Source organism: Botryllus schlosseri, chromosome 14 (assembly GCF_051294905.1).
Source record: "Botryllus schlosseri isolate E-star chromosome 14, Bs_hap1, whole genome shotgun sequence".
NCBI classification, from domain to species: Eukaryota; Metazoa; Chordata; class Ascidiacea; order Stolidobranchia; family Styelidae; genus Botryllus; species Botryllus schlosseri.
This window is the reverse complement of record NC_137249.1, coordinates 18,951,966-18,974,975: the sequence shown is the minus strand read 5'-3', so window position 1 is coordinate 18,974,975 and position 23,010 is coordinate 18,951,966. Positions and strand designations below refer to the sequence as shown.

At 41.3% G+C, this 23,010-nt stretch overlaps 1 protein-coding gene across 5 annotated transcripts in view; it reads left to right on the top strand.

Annotated features, from left to right (window-relative positions):
• Positions 1-23,010, top strand: part of LOC145455758 (dmX-like protein 2) — a 57,646-nt gene that overhangs the window by 11,481 nt on the left and 23,155 nt on the right. For all 5 annotated transcript variants that reach the window (XM_080333740.1, XM_080333742.1, XM_080333739.1 and 2 more), the window contains exons 13-35: positions 224-331; positions 1,047-1,214; positions 2,425-2,567; positions 2,768-2,944; positions 4,787-5,030; positions 5,154-5,317; positions 7,549-7,660; positions 7,720-7,942; positions 8,734-8,879; positions 9,715-10,669; positions 10,966-11,206; positions 11,836-11,934; positions 12,957-13,095; positions 16,060-16,164; positions 16,230-16,365; positions 16,716-16,919; positions 18,210-18,435; positions 18,667-18,832; positions 19,352-19,697; positions 20,033-20,197; positions 21,002-21,060; positions 21,535-21,733; positions 22,499-22,606. In XM_080333740.1, coding sequence (XP_080189866.1) covers positions 224-331; positions 1,047-1,214; positions 2,425-2,567; positions 2,768-2,944; positions 4,787-5,030; positions 5,154-5,317; positions 7,549-7,660; positions 7,720-7,942; positions 8,734-8,879; positions 9,715-10,669; positions 10,966-11,206; positions 11,836-11,934; positions 12,957-13,095; positions 16,060-16,164; positions 16,230-16,365; positions 16,716-16,919; positions 18,210-18,435; positions 18,667-18,832; positions 19,352-19,697; positions 20,033-20,197; positions 21,002-21,060; positions 21,535-21,733; positions 22,499-22,606 — 4,633 coding nt within the window. The remainder of the gene's footprint in view (positions 1-223; positions 332-1,046; positions 1,215-2,424; positions 2,568-2,767; positions 2,945-4,786; positions 5,031-5,153; positions 5,318-7,548; positions 7,661-7,719; positions 7,943-8,733; positions 8,880-9,714; positions 10,670-10,965; positions 11,207-11,835; positions 11,935-12,956; positions 13,096-16,059; positions 16,165-16,229; positions 16,366-16,715; positions 16,920-18,209; positions 18,436-18,666; positions 18,833-19,351; positions 19,698-20,032; positions 20,198-21,001; positions 21,061-21,534; positions 21,734-22,498; positions 22,607-23,010) is intronic.

The following is a 23,010-nucleotide window of genomic DNA, read 5'->3' as shown; positions in this document are numbered from 1 at the left end:
TTCTTTAGAATTGTATCAAAACACACTATGTGTGTAACTACTTTGAAACCTCTTGCTTAAATTCCATTCTAGCAAGATATTTTTCATAAATCAGCAGTAATGTGTCATGGATTTCTTGATGTTGGTTTACTTTGTTCAATTTTGCCTATCGAATTATGCACTGATGCGCTGCTCTCGGTCCGTTGCTTGCAGGGCGAGTAATGTTTGGCTTTTCTTCCATCAGAGACCTTCCGGCTTCCCTGGCAACCTCCCAGAGTGGGACAGCACAAAGCCAGAGTCCGTGGAAGCCTATTTATCGTGTCTGGCTTCACCCATCTCCCCGGATATACAGGTGACCTACTATCGGATACATTGTAAGGAGATGTAATCAATACTATCTTTAACATCACTTCAAGCGGGGATCAGTTACTCTTGTGACATGTCAAATAACAAGAAATTGAATTTCGCTTCCTAATCCATCTAAGGGATGCATGCAAATGTTTTTCGAACAGCAATGTTTCGATTGTGTGATGTAGGTATCAAAGACTTTGTAATGATAAAACTTGTTGAAACTATGTATTAAAATTATGAAATGATCAATGGTATTAATGTTTCTGATTTCCTCCCGTTGAAATTTGGATCCGGATGCTAATCGAACTGTTTGAGAGGTATAGATGGAAATATTGTGTGAAAAAGGCTGTGCTAGATATAGTATACACGATACAGTACTTCATGTACTTTACGTACAGCAATAAGTTCACCCCAAAAGGCAAAATATTCAGTCACGTTAGGCGCGAGAAGAATCATTAACGATTTCATTAAGGGTGAAACCGACATAATCTATATCCAAATTATGATCACCCATGTAACTGTGGTGGCGTGTGCCCGTAAAATCTCATAATCACATTCATTCTGTTGTGATTGCTGGGCAACAGGTAATGTACCCTGTAAATCTGGCTGTGAGAAATGGCTGCGGCTGAACAACTCTGACTTTGATGTGCAATATTTTGAAACGTCATTATTGGCCTTGTCACGGTACGCCTCAAATTTCTCCTTTGAATTTCCAGTCTACTCATGGCCTTCAATTACCGAGCCATATATACGAAGCTATCAAACGTAACTGGATCGAGCAAAGCGACGCCCTGTTCGCTATTCACCCGACGGACGGTTCGTTGTTAGTGTGGCACGTCAGCTATATTGACGAAAACCGATGTGGAAAAATCCGTCAAGCCCAGGTTTGTCGAATTAGCTTCAAGCTCGTTTTTTTCTGCTAGTTTTTTGCCCTATTGAAGGGGTTTAGATACGTCTTTAATATCGATAGTTCAGCTGCAATTTTGACTATTTTGACCACCTCTGGGAGTTTGTATCGTTGTAATTCGAACTGCCGATACTGATTGAACCGATACTCCTTATTTGGGGATGATGATTTTGATGTTAGCAAACAGTGTTCAAAATTTCACCTTAATTACATTCAATCCACTGGTGCATCAACTGAGGGCCAGCTCTTTTGAGTGGCATCAATACGATTGCTGTCTTATTCATATGAGTGGCAGAATAGTGATTTTTGAGCGAGACATCAACAAATGTTTTAAATCGTTTCAGTTACAAGTATTCAAGTTGTTATAATTGGATCAATGAAGTCTGACCCCTATCATTAAACTTAACCTAACCCCTCACCGTCAGTCAAACTCTAACGTGGTTGAACTTAGATTATTTGTCACTCAAATAATGGCATTCGTCTCGCATTGCCACTCGAGTGAGCCAGTATCGAAAATTATATTCCGTGCTGTTCACAAAAACTCATTTTCAACTCCGGATAACCAATCATGTCGTCACAAACGCATCCAGCACGACCAGTATGACGTGAAATAACGCTTCCGCTAAATTTTGAGGGACACCAGTAGGTACCGGTTCATAGTAGTTTTACGTTGCAGTAGTAGGCGATTTTCTAGCGTACTGGTGAGGTTGTGTGTCTTATGTACTCAAACAAGCAAATGGCTTCTCCGTAATGACAGAAGTTTTGGGTAGTGGGGAATGAAGGCTCGGAATAAATCTGAAGTGGGGATTGAAGACAAAAAGGTTGGGAACCACTGATCTAAATCCACATGCGTGCCAATTGCTACTCCGAAATTATAATACGATATACTGGCACTGTTCATTTATTCACTGAAAGCTTTCCTACCGAGTCTCGTCAAATTACAAGGATCAGTGATACCGTGAAGTGAATTTGAAATGCGAGAAAGATTTTGCCTGCATTATGACATATAAAAATAACTAGTAGACAATATAGTACGGTATGGCGCACTCGTTAAGACATTAAGTACAGATTTGGTTGTATGGGAAATACGACGTAGATATTTTTGTTGATTTTTTATATTATGATATTGGTCTACTAGTTTCAGTAGAGCCGGGGATTATACTTGTCAAGTAATGTGTTTTTCCCAGGTATCTTTCTCATCTCGGATTCCGATGGCGATACCAGTTCGAGACGCGTCGACACTTTCTCCAAAACTTGTGCTGTACGCTAATCATTACGTGGAACATTTGATCGCTTCAAACGATGATACATTCGGCGGAGCCTTACTGCAGTGCGTTGGCTCTCTTGCATATTTTACTATGAAGTATTTGGGCATTTGTGACGATAGTGTGAGGATGTTGCAATGAAACCGTGTAAATGTGCTGCGATTAGGTCTCATTCTCCATGAATGTTCTAGGCTGGACATTGGACGTATCGTAATGACGAGATAGCTCATAAATCTGGCACAAATCCCGCATCTTATGTTAACAGGAAGATACAAGAGCCTGAAACCAGCGAGCCGACTGACGAAGCCTTCCTGGAATCGAACGGCCACACAATGCCGATCGTTTGCCTGCTGACGAAGCACGGAGACGGCAGTTTGAACCACTGGGAGATTTCCTTCTCGCCGAGCGCCGCTTATTCGACAGTGTCAAGCCTGTGTCACAAGTAAGCGATTAATCTCAAACGTTAGAGCCAGAGGAACGTCATAGTGGAAATCTATGGAAAAAACATACGTTTAGATACATGCATGAGCTTTTTTGATTTTGTACTCACTATAGTGTGTGTTCACTATGGCAGGGTTTTGGACGTACAGAACTTCATATCATGACAAACAATATGTTCATATTGCTTAACCCTTTGTGATCGACCGGCCTGCTGACGAAAATTTCACTGCATCCATAAAAAAAAACATAAAATGCCAACCATAGGGCTTGAATCGACGCCCAATATATTGCCGTAAACCTGAAGTAGCTGCCTAGCGGACTGAGATACTCTCACGGCTCAGACGCGAGAGGGAATGGCGTTATGCAAGGAAGTGTTCTCGGTTCTTTGAAAAGAATTTTATTCTTCTATTTCTCCTGACGTCATATATAGGCCTTCTCTTGGTATATGACCATCTGATAGCCTTGCGCATGAACCTGTATCTAACTAGACATTACACGCTACTATAACGCTTCATAGCCCAGAGCTACGACATTGGAAAGGTAGACAGGATAAGCATGACTCACGCAGCCGCGCCACCGCCGATGAGTAATCGATTGAGTAATCGCGTATTCTTGCTCAAGGCAACGCGCGTCCAGTTCTACATAACAGGGGTACTGCTTTAGTGACATTGCCTTGATCTTATATATCTCCATGCTATTGAAGTGTTATCAACCTGAGTTGCATAATGTGCGTAACTTACAACTTCATAAGGCAATCGTAAGTGAACACATACTGCCTTATTCGACACTGCCCAGTGCCCATATGCGCCCGAGAATTCATTTTACGTGATGCAGTATTGCTCTAATTCACATCAATTTGGATTGTATTCTACACGACTAATGTTCCATGTATGATCAACAGTATTCAGAGAAGCTAACAACAAATTAGAAAGCCGAAATAGCCTAACTCGCACGTTTATTTGTGCTGTAGGGCTGGTGTCGGCTGTCTTATACAAAACTAATCTCCATGACAGGGATATTGATGAGTTTGCCATATGGCTAACCATATGTACAATTGTACAATTTGCAATTGCCTGAAGCAATTGTACATCTGTTTGAAACCGCAACCAGTCAGGCGCTCTTACGCAGCCACGATATTCACGTAATAAGTTGTTGCTTTCTTGCGCATCAATTTGAAACATCTTCTGCGTGCTAATCTTCGATATAAGGACTTTCATAAAATGGTATAACCCACAACAAGTCATCGGAGATAACTGTGATTGGTTATATGACGTATAGAACAGAAGGTGCATTGCTTTATATTCCAGGCCTTCATTCACGCGAACATTGTTACAATTTCTATTTTGCGGGAAACGTTTTTGTGCGTTCAATCTGCATTTCAAGCAGGATATAGATTGGTATAATAGGTTATCCATGGTCTGATGTATGCGTATTCATAAGAGCTATCCATAAAAACGATTGCAACAGTTTATGACCAATACAGGTCGATCTACTTTGAATTAAATAACGGCTCCTCTGTGTTAAACAGTCGCGGTCTAGTATACTGGACAGCCGGTTTCAAAGGTTTAATATATTCCACTTTCAGCTTTTCAACTGACTTACATCTGGAGCGAACTTCATAGGTGCGGTTAACCAAATTCGAAATATTAATAGAATTTTGAGATTGATGCGTATTTGCTAGATAAGATTTTCTGAACTCTCAAACCAGGTTGCTGGCCACAAGATGGCGAACCCTGAAATAGATCACGGTAAACGTGGTGAACATGCACCGTCGAAGCGTTGATTTTTTCCCATAAGCTTGCTGCTGTTGTAAATTACAACCCTTCTCCGTCGTTTCTTTCAGAGGCCGATTCTGCGGGCACCGGTACCACCTCGCCGACATTTTCTGCCACCCTACCCTACCCCTGATACTGACCACGTCCCATCACAAGGACCCGGATGCCTCAGGATTCGGACGCGACTCGAAACTGAGGGTGAACAGCGAGTTGATTTTGTGGCGCGTCGACCCTGTCGGGGCTTTATGCCACACTGGCGGTGTCACGGAGCTGACCCGGTTGAATGGGCGGAGCAGCGAGGATTTCTATAAGGTGCGTACGTCTGCGTAATGTGTGATGGTCCTATATATAGAATAAAAGTTCAACTATTGGTATTTTAGTTCTTATGCGAGTAGAAGTATTGGAATCGGCGATTTTTATCGAACATATCTTCAGATTTCTTGGTTTCCGGCGCTTTTTCCGAGTTGGAGTCTTGGCGTGGGTAATTCCTCTCCGAGCAGTTGCTTCTTGTCGCTGCACAGATCCTCGCTACGTATCTACCAAGCCGTTGTGGACGCCGAGGACTTGCTTGAAGGAATGGAGGCTCGTCCAAAACCAGGGTACGTATTACACAGAAAAGTCAATAGGATCATTTGTTGTTACCAGTTTTTCGTTGGGAATCTTGACTCACTCTATTAAAGCAAAGTTGGTCGCTTGTTTAATCGAAATCATTTTCAATTCGCCACAACCGAAGCTGGAGAAATGAGTTTAGATTGAGATCTGAATAATCCTGATTTTGAAGATTTTTGCTGGATTTGGATCAGATATGAATTTACAATTATTTGGATTTAGACTTTCACTCTAAAATTCATTCATAATTGGGTTGAAATAAGAAATAAATAACTGATTTTGATTTAAATCTCAAATCTTGTTTGAGTATTGGTTTGAAAATATTAAGCTGGCTCATGTCTGCGATCCTGTAATCAAACTGATTATCAATCATATAGGCTAGGCAATTCTAAATGATGGAAATTATTTTTAAGATAATTTTGCGAAATGATACAGCACTGTACGAGGGTGCGCTAGGCGAATTGGATAATGATATGCCGCAAAACTCGATTATGCACGATACTTTTGGGAGAATGAAATGGTACTGTACAAGTGAATAGTATATTCATATTGAAATGAACCCGGATATTTTCGGCTGACACTCGTGAGGGGTAATCGTCAACAACTAGTAGAGAATTGGAAAGAACATTGTATATCAACAATCGTATCACAAAATATGACGTCACCAGCATGAAATCTGGTGAATAGGAGAGCGTTCAATGTAGGCCTACTATTTTTAGGTGGTACACGAACTCCTTTTGTTGACAGAGTTTTGGTTGGTGTATCTTTCCAATTCTCTACTAGTTGCTGACGATTACCCCTGACGAGTGTCAGCCGAAAATATTTGGGTTCATTTCAATATGAATATACTATGCAATTGTATATTGAAGTTCTGTACCTCCAAGAAGCTCTTCAAATACTGTGCAAGTGTAGAGTAGTCAAATCTTGATTATGCGTGATGCTTTTTAGAGCAGTGCTCTTCAACCTTTTTCGACGTGGTACACCCTTTTAACGTTTGCTCAAAACTCGTACACCCCTGTTCATTAGGGGTCTTCAAAAATGACTTTTTTCCTCAAATCGTACTGGCTACTTGATATAATTGTTAGGTTACCTAACTTAAGCCTGCACACCAAATTTGGTTCAATTCCAACCAGTAGCCGCATGGCTACGGAAGAAGAAAGTTTCCATTTATAATATAAAAATAAATAACGAAAAATGTGAAATTTTTCTGTTCACCTCATGAAAGTATTAGGTTGTCTATAAAAATGATGTTCTTCAAATTTGGTTCAATTCCAACCAGTAGAAGCGGAGTTATTGACGTCAAAAAATTTGAATTTGAATAAAATAGTATTTGGTCACAGAGTCTATTCGCAGCCAGTTAGGCCGCCCGCCACGCAAATTGGAATTTATTTCGTGTCAGCCCCAAAACAGCATGACATTACGAACGATAATCAACCTAAATGTAACAGTATTGGGGAGAGAGTAGGTAAAGCTACTGCTGCAGAAGCGGTAATTCAGATCAGCGATGATAGCAGGCGCACCAGCCTACTGCGTATCAGGCCTGCCCCACACCACACACAGTCGATAGTAGCACAAGGGATGTCAGTAACCTCAGATCGTATGCCGCTATACACAGTCTATTGTCGCTAATTTGCATCACTAATAACAAAATACTAAATTGCAAATGTCTGGCGAAATATTGGACATAAAATCGGCATTTTAAAACAAAAGGGTTTCGATTTCAACATGGAAGCTGTTTCGACCCTGGCTGGCTACGTCGGGTAGGAAGTACCGATTCAAGAAGTATACGCTATCGCGGCGGTTTCCTCAAAAATCACTAAAAGACAAATGACTAGCTGAACACATGTTTGTTAACTGCATACTTTCCAACACCAAACGGAACCATAGGTCTATTGCCGACGACTAAATGAAAAGGAGGAATATTTGTTTATGACATCACAATCAAGCGGTGTACAGTATTAAACTTGAGATAACATCGTACCTCGCATATTGCTCATAACCTGTGCGTCAACCTGTACTAACCCATAAACCTGTCTTTGTGATAGCTAGCCATCGGCTCATTGTAATTCGGATCTGGTACACCCCTGTACACCCCATCCGAGTGGTACACCCTTTGCAAATTCTGGTACACCCTAGGGTGTACGACAACCCCAGTTGAAGAGCACTGTTTTAGAGAATGATATGGTGCTGTACAGGCTTACTAAATGTCGTTTTATTTCAGCGGCAATTCCGACGAGCCAGATATTGGATCTATCGCGTCTAAACAGTCGTCGTCCCGACCGGGATGCGCGATACTTCTCGACGTCTTACCTCTCGGAGACTCCTTCGATACGGTAATGTGTTTTTGGAATATTCTCGCGCGCCTGTGAGCTATCAAATTCACGCTTTGCAGGCCGACTGTGAAATTCTTCTTTTGAGCGCCATCCCTGAAAAGCAATACGCTGGATCGCGTGACACTTTCGACGATGTCAGTAATCCTGACTGCAAAGCACGCTCCGTACTGGAAACTTTCTACGTGGTGCTGGTTTACAAAGCGAAAGGTGCAGCGGTTAACGTGGCATCCACCAAAACTTGGAAGATCGAATTTTCTGCCAGCGTGAACGCGGTGATCGGTGGTGAGTTGTGTTGCAATCGGTGATAAAATGTTGGGCGGTTATTGAAATCTCCGACTCGCTCTCGCTTTATCCGCTGATTTAAAGAACTCAATGAAAGCACTCAGCTATACAAGTACTGTCATGAATATCAGATTAATGTTAAGTAGAAACAGCTCCACCTAAGCTGGGCGACCGGTCTGTGTCAACTTTCCAGGCGGTTCTCCAAATATATTTCAATTACGGTACCATATGTATGAGGCTGATGGCTGAAGGCTTGTCCTTTAATTAATGAAATAAAACACCCGATTTTAAACTGACTTAGAAATTCTGAGAGTACAATAAAAACGCGTTTTCATATGATGTAGAGTTCTTGGTGTACTTTGAAATTATCCAACGTCTCAATGGTGCAAGTGTTGTACAAATCTGTAGCCTACAACTTGTTTCCAGACCAGTATTATGTAAAAGCTTTGTGGACTTTATAAACAAATTCTGATGACATTGATTAAAGGTACAGAAGATGAGTTTAGCATGTAACACAACTTCCGTACATGTATATATATATGTTAATCGCATTTTTGTGAGGCAGCAGTTACAAATTTTAAATATGGTGCGACAAAAGTATGATTTCAAGACCTAATATGACAAATTGGGAATTGTAACGATGACAGCGTAACCACGAGTTCGTCGAGCTATTTGTACGAGTCACAAAAAGACGCACTTATTACGATTACCTTGACGTTACTGTATGACAAACCGTTAGCCGATCGATGATTTTTCTTACGCCCGATTTTCATATTTGTGCGATCTTGCAGCCAAACCCCAACGTGTCACCATGACGATATCGTCCGAGTCGTCCGATGATGATCAGGATGACGGCAGCTATTCGGAGGACGTCTCGAATTCGGAATCGAGCCGTTTGTCTTATTTGAACGTTTTGGCTACCGAGTTGCCGAGTCAGGTAATGCATCATAGCAGTTCTTTTTGCAGTTGTGAATTGTTACGTCATGCAAGGTGCAGTGATTCACGATCATAGGCGGGTCAATAACGAACTACAAATAGAGTTTGTGTATTTACGAGAGTGATTTTTTTTTGAGTACTTTCACTTCTACCTAGCAGTTTTTTAGGCAAAGCTAGTCAACTGGCACACTCTGTAATTCGTTAATTAATATTAGTTTTGGGTTATACTCGTATCGCCATTAAAAGTGATATTGTCACAATGACTTACTGATTATGTTTTGGAAAATCGCACCCATTTTGTAATGTCTTCAGCGTAGCTTTGCAGATATATTAAGTCACTCGACTTGTACTCGAGTCATTGAGCGTGAATCGAACCAAGTCGTGTGACTTGTTGAGACTAAGACGGCCAAGACCGACATTTCATTGTAACTTCCAAGAATGGTAAAGGCACCACATTATTGGTATTTTCTCTATCAGTCCTGATACTTGGTAAATAGGGCCAGAAACTGTTAGGACTGAGGAAAATTACGATATTATGAATGCAAGCCATTCTCTATCGCTTGAGCTGAGTTGAAAAAAGTGGCTTGAACTGGTTTGAACTGAAAACTGAGCAGTGAACATAATGGCTTGGACTCGGACTCGACCCTCTACTCACTGACTTGGACTCGGACTTGACTCGATGGCGAATTGAAAATGACTCGACTTGACTCGAGTCAAAACTATAAAAGTGAGATTGACTTGTGACTTGGTTATTTGCAACCCTGATAAAATGTTGAATCACCAAAAATGATCCTGGCCAGAATTTTAGTTTTTAAAATCTTATATCGTAATTGCAGGAAATTCTACATTCCGGCATCGACAATGTGTCTCTGGCCTGCGACGCGTTCGACCCCTTGCTGCATTCCGTCTTCCACCAAACCGAACCTCTACCCTACACCCTTTTAACTGCCGGCGACAAGGGCAATATCTATTTCTGGCGCAGCGTCGAAACTTTAGATTGCTCCGGAAACGCCCAAGTTAAATGGACCAGGGCCGGAAGTGATAGCGTCTCCGCGGACATTGAAGTATCCAGGGCGCCTTACGTGTTGAAAATGGCCCATTGCTGTATGTTGGCGTGCCTCCACGAATTCAAGGGGGCGTATGTCGTGTCTGTGTATGAATCTCTGTCGAGCGGGGGTTCAAAATGGGGGCTACAAGATAGACTGCATGTTGATACTGTACAACCAGGTACATTCGATAAGTTTCATTTGGATTGGCTTTCGAGAGAAGACGGAACTTTTCTCCTCACTGTCAACTTGGGCAGGAAAGTGAAGATATACGCGCAGTGCCCCGCCGGGATGAAATGGGAGGACCCGGCCCAATCGAAATCAGACCCAGGTGCGGATAAAGACAAAGTCAAACCGTCGATACGGCCTTTGCTTAAAAGAAAAAGCACACTGGACGCGATGACCCAGCAAAAAATATTCGGCCGGCCCAAAAAGGTGTCCGGGGGTGTCAGCCATTTTGAATATCTGCTCGGCTGGTCCTTGCTGTCCGAGGTGGCTATTGGAAATTCGGTGGGGCTTTCGGCGGGCGGCAGTGGCTCCGGGCCGGTGATGGTGTCGTGGGTACGCGGTGGGCTGCTGCTTGTAGCTACGGAGACGGAGATGCATATTTTTTGCCACTGGGTGGATAGGGTGGACCGGGCCGGTGTTCAAGGTTGGAACGGCGGAGGTGTGTTGTACGGAAGTGCATCGTTGAGTCAGTCGACGCCTGAGGGGCTGTGTCGGTATATCGCTAAAGATGGAGACGGTGAGACTTTGCTTGAGTGTTGATGTTAATGATACAACGTTTGTTTTTGGGCCAAACAAAAATTAGCAAAGTTTAGATCTGGATGTTTGCTTTGCAAAAAACCGCAAGTGAGTCATTTGCGACAAATATTTGGTTCGAATTTTCTGTTTCTATTTGATCCACTGAAAACTGTATCAGGATTCATCACCCACTCTTGACCCATAGGTATAAAACCATCCTCTAATACGTCATCTGTTAATCGTTTTTCAAAAACGTGTATGAGATACGTCCTTCATTCAAACCTTTGGATTTTGCAGGCGTACCATCGTCAGATGTGGAATCTCCAGTTGCGAACATGTTGTCGGTGGCCGATTCTTTGTCGCCGTGCCTGCCGCAGTATCACCCTCTAGTCTTGTCCGAATTGACCAACGGCGGGCATTTGGATATGGTGAAGTTTATATTGATCAATCTGGCCGTGGCGATCAACAAGCAGTTCGAAACCTCGGAGGGATGTGTTGAGACCGAATCGTCGAAACTCAAGAAATACGATTTGATTGGGTAACTTTTGCAGTGCCATTTTAATTTATTGAAGCTCAGATTCGACATTTTGGTCGGAAATTTGTGGGTGATTTGGTTCAGCGGTATGGTAACTGATAATTCGGCAAGTTCAATTTAGGTTTAGGCGTGGTCAGGTCAAAGTATTCATATTCAACATTGGTACTCCGATAGCAGTAGAAGTAACATCAAGCGGGAGTACTTTTTGCACATTGCATTGATGAATGACAATAGGAACAGGTGTGATTTTCTAAAATGAATTCACTAACCCCCAGTTGCTACGGCAATTTCACTCGAAAAGGTGATGCAAACATACCTGAAAACGAAGTTGGCAATTTTGCCTTGAAGTAGAATTGGAAGTACTCTCAAACAACCATTTGAGTAAACAGTGCGAAAAATACAAGGTTGTTGACCACTTTTGGGCTTTTACACTTACTGTGTTGTAAGGTAGCCACTGACTGGATGTTGATTAGTAACATTCTTGTGACGTATTTCTGATTGTGTATGTAACTGCTGGCTGTGATGTGCACTGTGCAGGGACCAGTGTTCAGAGTTCATTGGTTTTGGCTGTAGTTAATGTTAATGACCCAGCCCATTTCGTGTTTTTGACCATTGCTGACCGCTTCATTCAGAAACGGGACCGACCGAGATGAGGATTGCAAAACTCTGGCGCCTTTGCTGCTTCACGATATTCTGGACGAAGATGGGAGGATCAGTAAACGGATTGCTAGGTACGGAAGACTGTTATCTTTCGTCTGTTGACTCTGAACTGGAAGTGGTCAGCAACAGCAACTTTTTTTGCCTACTTAGCTGCTTGCTCGAGCAGTTATGATTTACACGAGTGGTTCTCAACCTCCGGTGTGTGAAAGGTTTCCTGCCGGTCCGCCAGATATATTAGGATTTTAAATATCAATTCCAAAGCGCAAGACGTAGGGTGCTTGGCCATTAATAAGAGAAAGAAACATCAAATTTTATATTTATTGAGAGGTGTGTAACATATTTTTTGCATGATGTGGCAGTAGAGATTTCATGGTCTACTTCATGCGTTTGTCACAAACGTACAAGTGCTATAAGAAACTGTTAAAAAGCAGCCTACAACTCGTTTTGGACAAGTTGTGTGAATGATACAGAGAATTTTAAACAAACTTTAAAATAAGCAACTCTTGGTAGTAAAATAGAGGTAAAATAGCAAAGTCACATTTACTTTAAAGGACAGCAAACACAGTCAAGTTAGAGGTCTTTAACTGGACTTTGCAGACTTCTCGTTGCAGAAACTTCAATAGAAACACATATAAATATCTAGTATAATAAAGGCATCATTAAATGGAGGTTCCAATATTACATTTAAGTTGTCGTAATTACATTTAGGGTTTTAAGGTTCAGTGGCCCGCAACATTTGTTTTGAAGTTTTACCGGTCCATGAGGTCGAAAAGGTTGAGAATTACTTATAATGCTAAATCTCCGTGACTTCTACTCTTTTTATGCTTGATTTTTACTTGATTTTTCTAACTTGGATTTTATAAAGTAGAAGGTAGTTTTGGGATATGGGACTTATATGCGCTGTATCACTAACTTGATATATAGTTTGAAAAGTTGTACCTAATTTTAATGTCATATTGCGTTAGTGGGAATGGTATATCTCGCAACTCCTGTCACTCCAACTCTCAATAACAGTTTCGCTTGGAGATTATTCCAATTGATACTGTCTGTAGTTTACGACCCCCAACTGGTATCATCTTGCGTTATTTCACAGCGGAGATTCACAACCGAAATCTGAGGTAGCGCCGACTGCAAAATCCCAGGGCAAGCAACAGGCTGCAAGCTCTTCAGCTGGAAAGGCAAAAAGCGACTACAACGATTTGTTTTCTACAAATGAGCTGAACTATGATGATGTGAGTATCCCTTGCATAGACTAAGCACTTTTTTAACCTTTAGCGCAGAGGTCTCAAACTCAAATGTGCTCGCGGGCCAATTTCCTAGCTTTTGAGGACGCCGCGGGCCGCAGCATCAATAATAGGGATATTCAATGTATAATTTCCAAGTAGGCCTTATTGGACGGGAGCTTGCAGACAGGCATTCCAAAAATATCGTGAAAATATAATTTACTATTGCACTATTCACGCTTGACACGGAAAAAATCACATTTTTAAATAGTCGAATATAATTGTTTTTGTGCCGGACGTAATTTGGTAAAACAATGAGTAATAGACATCATGCGAGAGGATGCATGATGACATTGTCAAACTGTCTGGTTATAATATTCCAGCTAGTGAACCTTTGATGTGCCACAATTTTATGTAGAATATTTTAAAATCTGCTAAAGATTGATCTGATATCAGAGCATTTGAGCGGTGTAGCCTAATGTGGGTTTTGACATGGTCATGATAAGTAGGCTATTGTCACTGTCGTTGCGAAAGTCAAATTAAATCAGCGTAATATTTTGCCTTCGTTTATTATTGGAACGTACCAATAACAACTTAAATATAATCCTCATTGAGCCATAGTAATACATTGTTTCTTAACTTTAGCAGTCGCACCTCTCGTGCTTCCAATAAGATTTCTCGTCACCCCTGTCCATTTTCAACACAATTTCTGATGGTACCTATATCAAAATCAGAGAGCCCATGCACATAAAATCTCGCGTAGCGTGAAGACTATTTTACAGTTGAATAAATTGGCCAAGAAAATATTCAACAGCATATAGGCCTAATTTCAAAATGCATATCGTACCCCCTGATGTGGTGCTTTGTAACCCGAAGGGATCTACGGACCCTGGTCAAGAACCCCTAGAATAGAAATGTCCAATCACCGATGAATTCATTGGTGTTACAGCTGTGGAGCGTACTACTACTTTACTCACCACCGATAATAACATGGATAAAGAGAACAAACAACAACCAGCATGTAACCAACTATACGTCACGGCGGTCACATAATGCCGAGGGTTGCCATACTGACCTGATTAGATAACTAAATACCACACGCAACTCAAGCAACGACCTTTTGATATATTACTATTCCCCATGATAGTTTCATAGATTGTTGCGTCCATAGGATTACCAAGTCACCGTTCCGAGTCGCAAGTCATTCTCTGATTTTAACGTTTGACCCGACTCAACTCGAGTCATTCTTATTTCATCACCCAGTTAATCCGAAATCGAGTAATTTCACGAAAGGTCGCGCCAAACCAAATCACAATTTTCAGTCACGAATCATCAACGGGTCATGTTTTATCATCATGAACTAGAAACATGACGTAATAGCTGATCTTTTACCGCATGGTAGCTCTTAAAAGTGATGTAATAGTGTAATTTGTTGAGATTTCAGTGATTTATACGGTAGTTTTAGAGTGAACTTCAAGTTCTTATGTCTAAAAAAGATATGTGGCACTTGAATATATTGTCGAATACTTGAAATTCCATAATGCCGTCGTAGAGCAGAGACGGGCCCGGCCCGCGAAGGGATTTTGACCAGCCCGCAAAGAGTTTCTGCTCTGAAAGTGAAATTCTATTCTGAAAGTATTGACACATTTTATGCGTCACAGAATGAATCCAAGTTTGCTAATCCGAGAAATATAGACCTGAAACTACTTGCCTTGTTCGGATCTACTTACATTTTCGACCATGAACATTAACGAGACAAGGCTGCGTTTCAAGATAACTGATGTTCACTTACAGTCTTTACCAAGGGTTGCTACATACGACATGCAGCCCAGAGTTCAAAGAACTTGTTGACACCTTTGTCCGACCACAGATGTCTGATTGAATCCAACAGCTACTGTTAATAAATTCATTAAATACTATTTTTGCTCTCTATTTTAAACTTTAATTTTACAATAATCACGATTTTTTTCCTTGTATAGGTGGATAAATACGCGATTAATGTATGTATTCTGTAATCCAGCCCGCCAACTATACTTCATTCAATCATATCCGGCCCGCCGACTGGACAAGTTGCCCGCCCCTTACGTAGGGCGTGATGAGCTTAATTGCAAATTGTATCTGTGGCTCTTTTAAACTTAACTTGCACCGCGATACATATATGCCAAAGAATCGACATATATGCTTTCTCCAGATGAACGTGTAATCAATTATCTCATATCACTCTCATCGGGAGCGAATATCAGTAGATAATCTTATTAGAGTTGGAAATTTTAAATCGAATTGTGACACCGTTACGTAATAACAACTAGGACTAGGCAAAATGGGGTGCGAATTGTACTTTTTTTGTGAACATAAAGTAAATAACGTCAGTAATATGTAGTTGCAATTAGAGACAATACTGCAGCTCTGTCACCACTCCGCACTACTGCTGCATGTACTGAATGATTTACTGCCTCGTATCGAGGTTTTAAGGCATAAGGCTGTAAAGTATCGCAATGGCAGTTTCCGTTCATGAAATGATGAGTACATGAGATCGGTACTTGTACTCCGACACGTTGCCTCTAATTAGAAGATAGAGAAAAAATAAATTTCGTCACCCAATGAAAGTAAACGAGCAAATTTGTGCTATAAAACAATAATTGATCAATATGGACTAGTGATGGTGATAGATCACGACATTCAACTGAAACCAGAGTTTTTAAGCATCATAATGTCACAAAGGGATCTATGTTCTTCACAGAATTTGATGAATATATACGTTATAGTGAAAAGAGAAATAAAATTTATATAATAGAATAAAAGATTATTCAAATTTGGACTAATATATAGATAATAATATACCGTATACTACTACTCGAATCATAAAGAACGATGCTCGATTTGTATTTGAGTACTCAAATCGCTCTGCCTAGCCCTGACAACGTCTCATAACTACAGACTCGTGATGAGAAATGCATTCCTACATTCTTACAGGAGGAATTGGAACTCTTTGCCGAAGAAAAGGAAAACACGGCGTCAAACGAAATCATTGACCTGTCTCAATTCGCAGCGGGCTATCTCGGACCTGAACACTATCGGGTGAGTACCCCTAGGCCATGCAAAAACCGGCCCCTGTGCGCGAATGCTGCTGTCTTATTACACAGGTGTTGCACAATTATTTGGCGCACAATTTCCTGCCGGGGCTCACCGGTTCGAATCAAATGGAGCTGCTGGCCATTGCAGACACGATTGCGAATAACGTTCGCGCCACCAAGACCAGTGACAACGATGCCGACAGCGGTAAGTGGCCAAAAAGTTTATGACAATCCAAGGTCTACGAATATTATTATTGAGTGGTTTTAAAACGTAGATTTAGTTGATGTGTCACTAACTTTCAGCAGTAGACCCACAACTGATTTATGATAGAGATCTTCAACATAGCTCTCACAGTAGCTTCTGTGTATCCTTTATTATATTTGAAACTGGAAGAAAATGATATCTCCTGCTGCAATGTGCCATTACCTCTTGATAAAGTGCCATATAATATGTACTAGTAGTTTTGTTAATATTGTCTTATCGGTTAATACGGCCACATTATCGCAGCCGGATTGTGTAGTGCGTGACTCAGCGATTGATTGCTTAAATTCCAGGCGCTGCCGCTGATGACAGCCGCCGAGGTTACGCCTCTTCAGGCAACAAAGCCACAGAGTCCATGGACCAGTGCGGCGTGAGATTCGTTTTCGCAATGCAGCATCATGCGTGCCTGCTGCAGGCCCTGCCCGTGGCTCAACGCGGCAAGCTTCTCAAGAAAGGAATGGAAACGTGTCACTTCGCGTGGGCTTTCCACTCGGAAGGTAAGCGAAACAAAACGCCTGCTGCACTTGACACAGGAACTTAGCCATCATCAAAATATCTTATATTATATGCTCTCACCTTATCAAGATCACTAATGCCCCTATAAATAGGTTAAGATTTTCAAATATATTCAGATACCGTGGTACAGGGGCTATTTTGCCTGTTTGCTATCACAATTTCATTTGTGAAAATGGCACAACATATCCCTAAGCTGCTTTCAACATTACAATGGTTAAATTAGTGAACTTTTACTGTCGCTCTAAAAAGAATTACTGAAGTATTTTTCTAATATGTACACGATAAATGTCCCAGGGGTTGAAACCTCTTCATAGAATCTATTTACTCCTGTTAGGCTGTTAGACACTGTTCCAGAAGAACCATAAGATGAGCTGTTGGGTAGAACGTGAATGTACGTGAATTTAGATAGCTTCATTGAAAATCTGTTTTTATGCTTCGTGTTGCGGTCATGCTCAACGGCATTGTCGGAGCGTTACACGTTATAATTCCGTTCTTCTCCGCCTACCACTGTGGAAGTGTTTTTTCACTGTCGTTCGTATAAAATCAAAGGCACAGAATGCCGAATATTGCATACGGCATAGGTCTTTTTCCAAAAAATCGCATTTTTTGCAGTTTACTTAGCCAACAATGATTATTCGCTCAAGAGGTATAATGTTTGCAGGATAATTAAGCTGTATTTGAGCTAAAACTTGAGGGGTCGGCGATGGTCTTGACGGACAAAAAGCGGTCAGTGTGAAGACAAAAAGGTTGAGAACCACTGTCTTGAAGTGTTTGAGCTTGGTTGTTCCTAGTTTCCATTTCCGTTGTCCATGATCAATGTTAATGGCATCCCCTAGTACATAGGCGTCAAGTTACGGGGTGGCGGCTACCCCATACAAAATGCCCAAACGCCCGCCGTCTGCGATTTCGAATTTTATTCTATCGTCTGGTCAGTTCGATACGACATCAGCGGAACGAGACCATCAGCGCTGTTAATTAGTGATGCGTGCCCTGGTGCACAGACGAATCTCGCTAATTGATCGCGGCCGCGCGTGACACTGAATAATACGACTTGTTGAATTGCAACTGAATATTAGCATCAGAATGGTAATTTCAAAAGGACGGGGTTTTGCGTTTCAAAAGGGGGGTGGGTTCGACACCCCCCTTGTCACGCGCCTGCCGCCACCCCATGCCTATGCCCTAGTATGGCATAATTTATATGTTGATCAGCTACTTTACTGCTTCAGGAACGCAACAAGTCTTTAATCAATACATCGGTTTTATCTTTGCAGCCGAGGAGGAAATGCTGTCGCTGATTATGAGCGTGCAGCACGGCGCTCCCGAGTGGCACGAATTGAAATCGTTTGGTGCCGGCTGGTGGGTTCGTAGCGTGGTCACTCTGAAGAGGTTGATCGAGCGGACTGCCCGTGCCGCTTTTCAAAAGAACAACGACCCGTTGGACGCTGCCGTATTTTACATGGCGCTGAACAAGAAAAACGTTTTGAAAGGACTTTTCAAGTAAGTGGCGAAGTTTTGTTATTGGTTGGGTTCTGATTTCATAAGTGTACTTCGCTGACTTACCTCGAGTTTTGTCCGTCTTTGTGCCCAACTGGATGAATAGCCCGGATCAGCACCACTACTTTGGTGTCTTAGCAATGATCTGTACTTGAAAGTACTGCATGATCACGGCTGTCTTTAAACCTGTGGTCTGTAGTGCTTTTGGATAACTCAACTCTCGCCTACTTTTAGATCAGTCCACGAGGACAGGATGACTCATTTTTTCTCGCAAGACTTCAATGAAGAACGGTGGCGTCGGGCAGCGCTGAAAAACGCTTTCGCCCTCATGGGGAAGCAACGGTTTCGGGAAGCTACTGCGTTCTTTCTGCTCGCAAATTCTGTGGACGACGCTATCGAGGTTTGTTCTCTTACTTTGTCGCAGAGTTCTGTGTCCATCGCGGAACTGATATATCTCCTGTATGTGTAAAGCAGTGCTGGTATGATTCTTTGAATGACTTGACTAGGCTCAAGTCAAGATTTTTATTGACTATAAATGACTTGGACTCAATTGTAGTGGCTTATTCCTAACACTGGTACAGAGTGGAAAAGAGGTATGTGAATAAACGTATGTATCTGGTCTGGTCATCATCATCTCAATCATACTATGTCATAGCTGGAGCCAAACTGATATCTGTTTCACCGGCACGTTTTCACTCTAACCATTTATTCAATGTGAAAGTATCTTCATCACTATTGGATTGATTCATGATAACTGCAGCAGTCCACTTCTGGTGAAAAGTTGTGAATTCTGAATTACAATCTACGCATGTTGAACTGAAACTCACTTACGTCCTGGCGTATTTTTCAACCTTAACTTTCATAGTACTCCGAAATGTTCATAAATTGACTTCTGTCATGCAATTTCCATTATATTTAGGTGTGCATCGAAAAGTTGAAAGACCTTCAACTAGCATCTGTGATCGTGCGTTTATACGACCCCGAAAAGTCTAGTTCGGCGTATGCTGATTTTCTACGCAAACATGTCATCGGCGACAACAGCAAAGGCAGCCATGCTCAGGCCGACCCCTTCCTGAGAAGCATGGCGTACTGGCAGCTGGGATCGTACGAAGAATCGCTCAAAACACTGCTAGCCGATGGAGATGATGCAGGGAAAAGTGGACATGACGAACAGATTAATATTACCGACATCTACAATTTTTACAACTTTCTCCGGACTCATCCGCTTATCATGAGGCAGAAGAAGCTCGACCAAATGCAGTCGCGTAAGTCGAAAGAAAACGCCAGTTATACCGTGATGCTGATCAGCTAGACAGCTAGACCTGTGGTTCTCATAAGTTTTTGACTCATCGCCCCTTTCTCAAGCTCTTTATCGCCCTCTAGAATTCAGAGGTCTTCAGCGACGAATTAAAACTACTTTTTTATTTACTTTTATCACCTAATCAAGTAGATTTATTTGTATGCTACTTCTGCATCAGCAGTTTTGATGTAGAATCGAAAAACAGTTTTGGGATGTACTTCAATCGCTTTTGTGGGGAATAAATTGATTTTTATAGACTGCTCCGGTGGCAGACTTCAGTTTACTCTGTATTTATTCCAGTTTCTGGTTCCGACCAAGAATATGATGACCGAATTTCAATGGAGGAGAGAATGCTTTTCTTTGCGACAGCCGCCACACATCTGGAGGCAGGGTGCCCTCTTCTTACCTTGGACGTTTTGTCAGCCCTACCGCCTCTGAAAGACGACACAGTCTCTGACAGAAAAGGTACGCGCAGGTTGTGCTTGTGATATCACCGAATGCTTGGTTCTGATTTGTGTAGTTTGGGTTATTTTGATCGTTCCTCTGGACTAGATTATTACTCCATTGGATTGGTTTTATCACAGCATCCTTTACGAGAATGTATTTATTCTTAGCGCAAACACTCTTGGGGTGTTGGTATCAAGAGTTATCATTATACTAAAGGGTTTGAAAAAGATTCATAAATTAAACGAACATGGCAAAGTGTGAAATGACAATCACAATTATGGACCATGGAATCCCCACCGTAGCATTGGCCACAATAAACTCTGAAGAATATGATCATAGGCTATCATAATAGCAACGCTTCCGTTAAAACCGACGGACGACAGAGCAAACTAATTGAAGATTTGTGAGTTACTCAAAAGTCATTATTATCATTGTCAAAATTGACTTCAAAGACATTAAAATCATTAAAAATTTTCCTTGCTATGATCGTTAAAGCATATTTGCAACGGTCCGCTGACATTGAAATTGCCTGTTGCCTGTTTGATTCGTAAAATTCATAAAAGCAGGGAAATATATTGTAAATTTAGCTGCCAAGCTGCATGAGGTATTACATCAGTAGGTCTGGATGATAACATTGGTATAACTTCAAGTGATCTGCAAGCACAAGGTATCATGAAAATACGATCAGATATTATCCTTATTCAACTGATACTAATGTTTTGATTATATTCTATAAAACAGAGCTATAGAGTTGATATTGCTGTCTTTCCAAAGTGCGATAGTGTATAGTGAATTCAGTTGAACTGTGATTTTGATTGCCAGGTGCACTTGACACCGAAACCATCACGGAAGAACCATTTCCGACTTTGTCAGCCCCGCAGGTATGGAACAGTCTGTTTTGTCCATTTTGTGCTCGGAGTCTAAGTTGGATGACGTTCCGCTGTGTGAAATGCATGAAATTAATATCTGAACTGTGTCGGACTGGTGGAATAATGCAGAAGAGGAGAGTCTCTAGTCCGACCGCACACAAGATTGTTTCCCCGGCATTTGTGTAGATTTTCTCTCAGTATGGATAATCACATATTTGAATTATGATTACGCCCTGATGATATCCTAACTAAGGTGGCCATGGAGGAGGGCAGTTCTATTTTGTTCACAGGAATTATGTGCACTCTGGAAGATTATTGAGACTATGTTATCACGGCAAATAAGCGAGTCATTGAAAATAGCAAGTTCAAAACTGCCAGTGTTGATATAGCGAGTTAATGTTAGGATAATGGGAACTTGCGTTAGAGTTACGGGCGAGGTTAGCTTGGTATAGGAATAAGGTTACGATGAGCGGTATCCTTTTACAGCAAGCGTCTGACGCGGATTGGAGCGCGCCAGCTTTCGATATGGGAGGCGGGGATGAACTTGACTTGGACTGGAGTGAGAGCGAGGAGGAGAGTGGGAGTGACGAGGATAATATCGGGCAACGGCCTCAAGTTCCCACTTTACCTGCAAAGAAAGAGGCTGAGCTGACAAATGTGGCGGGATCCGACGGAAAGCAATCGGGTAATGTGTTTGGTTTGGAGTGATTATGTTTTGAAAAGTGCATTTTTTTAATTTCAAATGTGATGAGTCTTTTTGATACGACTCAATTTTTTCTGGAATCAAAAAATCATGTTGTGTTGAAGCAGGCTCCATTCTCCAATTTAAAACAATGAGTTTTATCAAAATAGCCGCACTTATATTCTTTGAGAAAGCAAAAAATCTGCTTGAAGAAATTTTCAATTACTGTCAACTCCGGCCGATGCATTCATATTTTTGAGACGACTAAATTTTTCAGAAATCCAAGAATATCTTTAGCCTATATAATGAATTTTTCCTATCCAAAACGCTAAGTTTTATCAATATATTACCAATTTTATCAAAATATCCTCATTTATTTGTTTTTGAAAAAGCAAAAATCTATTTTTCAAGTTTGCAATAACAGGCCAACTCTGGTCGATGCTAAATCTAGCAGTAATCAGATGTTACTCACCCGCTAATGCTTTTCATGTGACCGATGAATATAGGTGTAGGTATGATGAAGGCATGGTATGTTGCCATGCACAATTAGCTTCCGGGTTGAAATTTCTGTGGCATACGAACAAAAGCAAGATCCTTTTGGTCGGAACAAATCTCGCTATCTATTAACAAAAAGCCAAGCCTCGAATTTTTAATCCAATGACATTGCTGACTTGAATTAGTTGCGGAAGACTTCTTGCGTACTAGGTACGCACAGGAGTGATTACGAGCGATGACAGACTGAAATAAATTCGAACTTTGTCATTTCAGATGGACCCAAGACTCAGAATAAGCTTTATTCCGACGTATTCGCTCATCAGCTACGTTTGATGGCATGTTCCAAAATATTTGTGTACGAGTTGAAAGCCATCGCAGCGTGTAAGCATATTTTACTTTGCACACATTCGCAATTCTTTTCTCCAGTTAGGAAGGGAAAAACATGTCAAGTCAACTGTTGAATTCAGCTAGATCACTTTGGTGTCAAAATATCGAATTTAAATGCTTTTTTTTTTAATGCTTGTAATTTGTTTATTTAATTTCAATGAAACAGTGGTAATCTGACCTGTACAGGGGAATAAGCTCCTGAATATTTGCCATCGAGGTTATGAATTCGCAGTAGTGCAGCCGCGTTTCACAATTGAAATTTTTCACCAATCAATGACATCAAATCAAAACCTACTGGATTACTTCAAAGAGTTAGAATTTCTTTCTGACTGATCCAATTTTTAAGAGCATTATTTGGATGATCATTCAGATCGGCGAAAACCTTACTTTTTTCATAT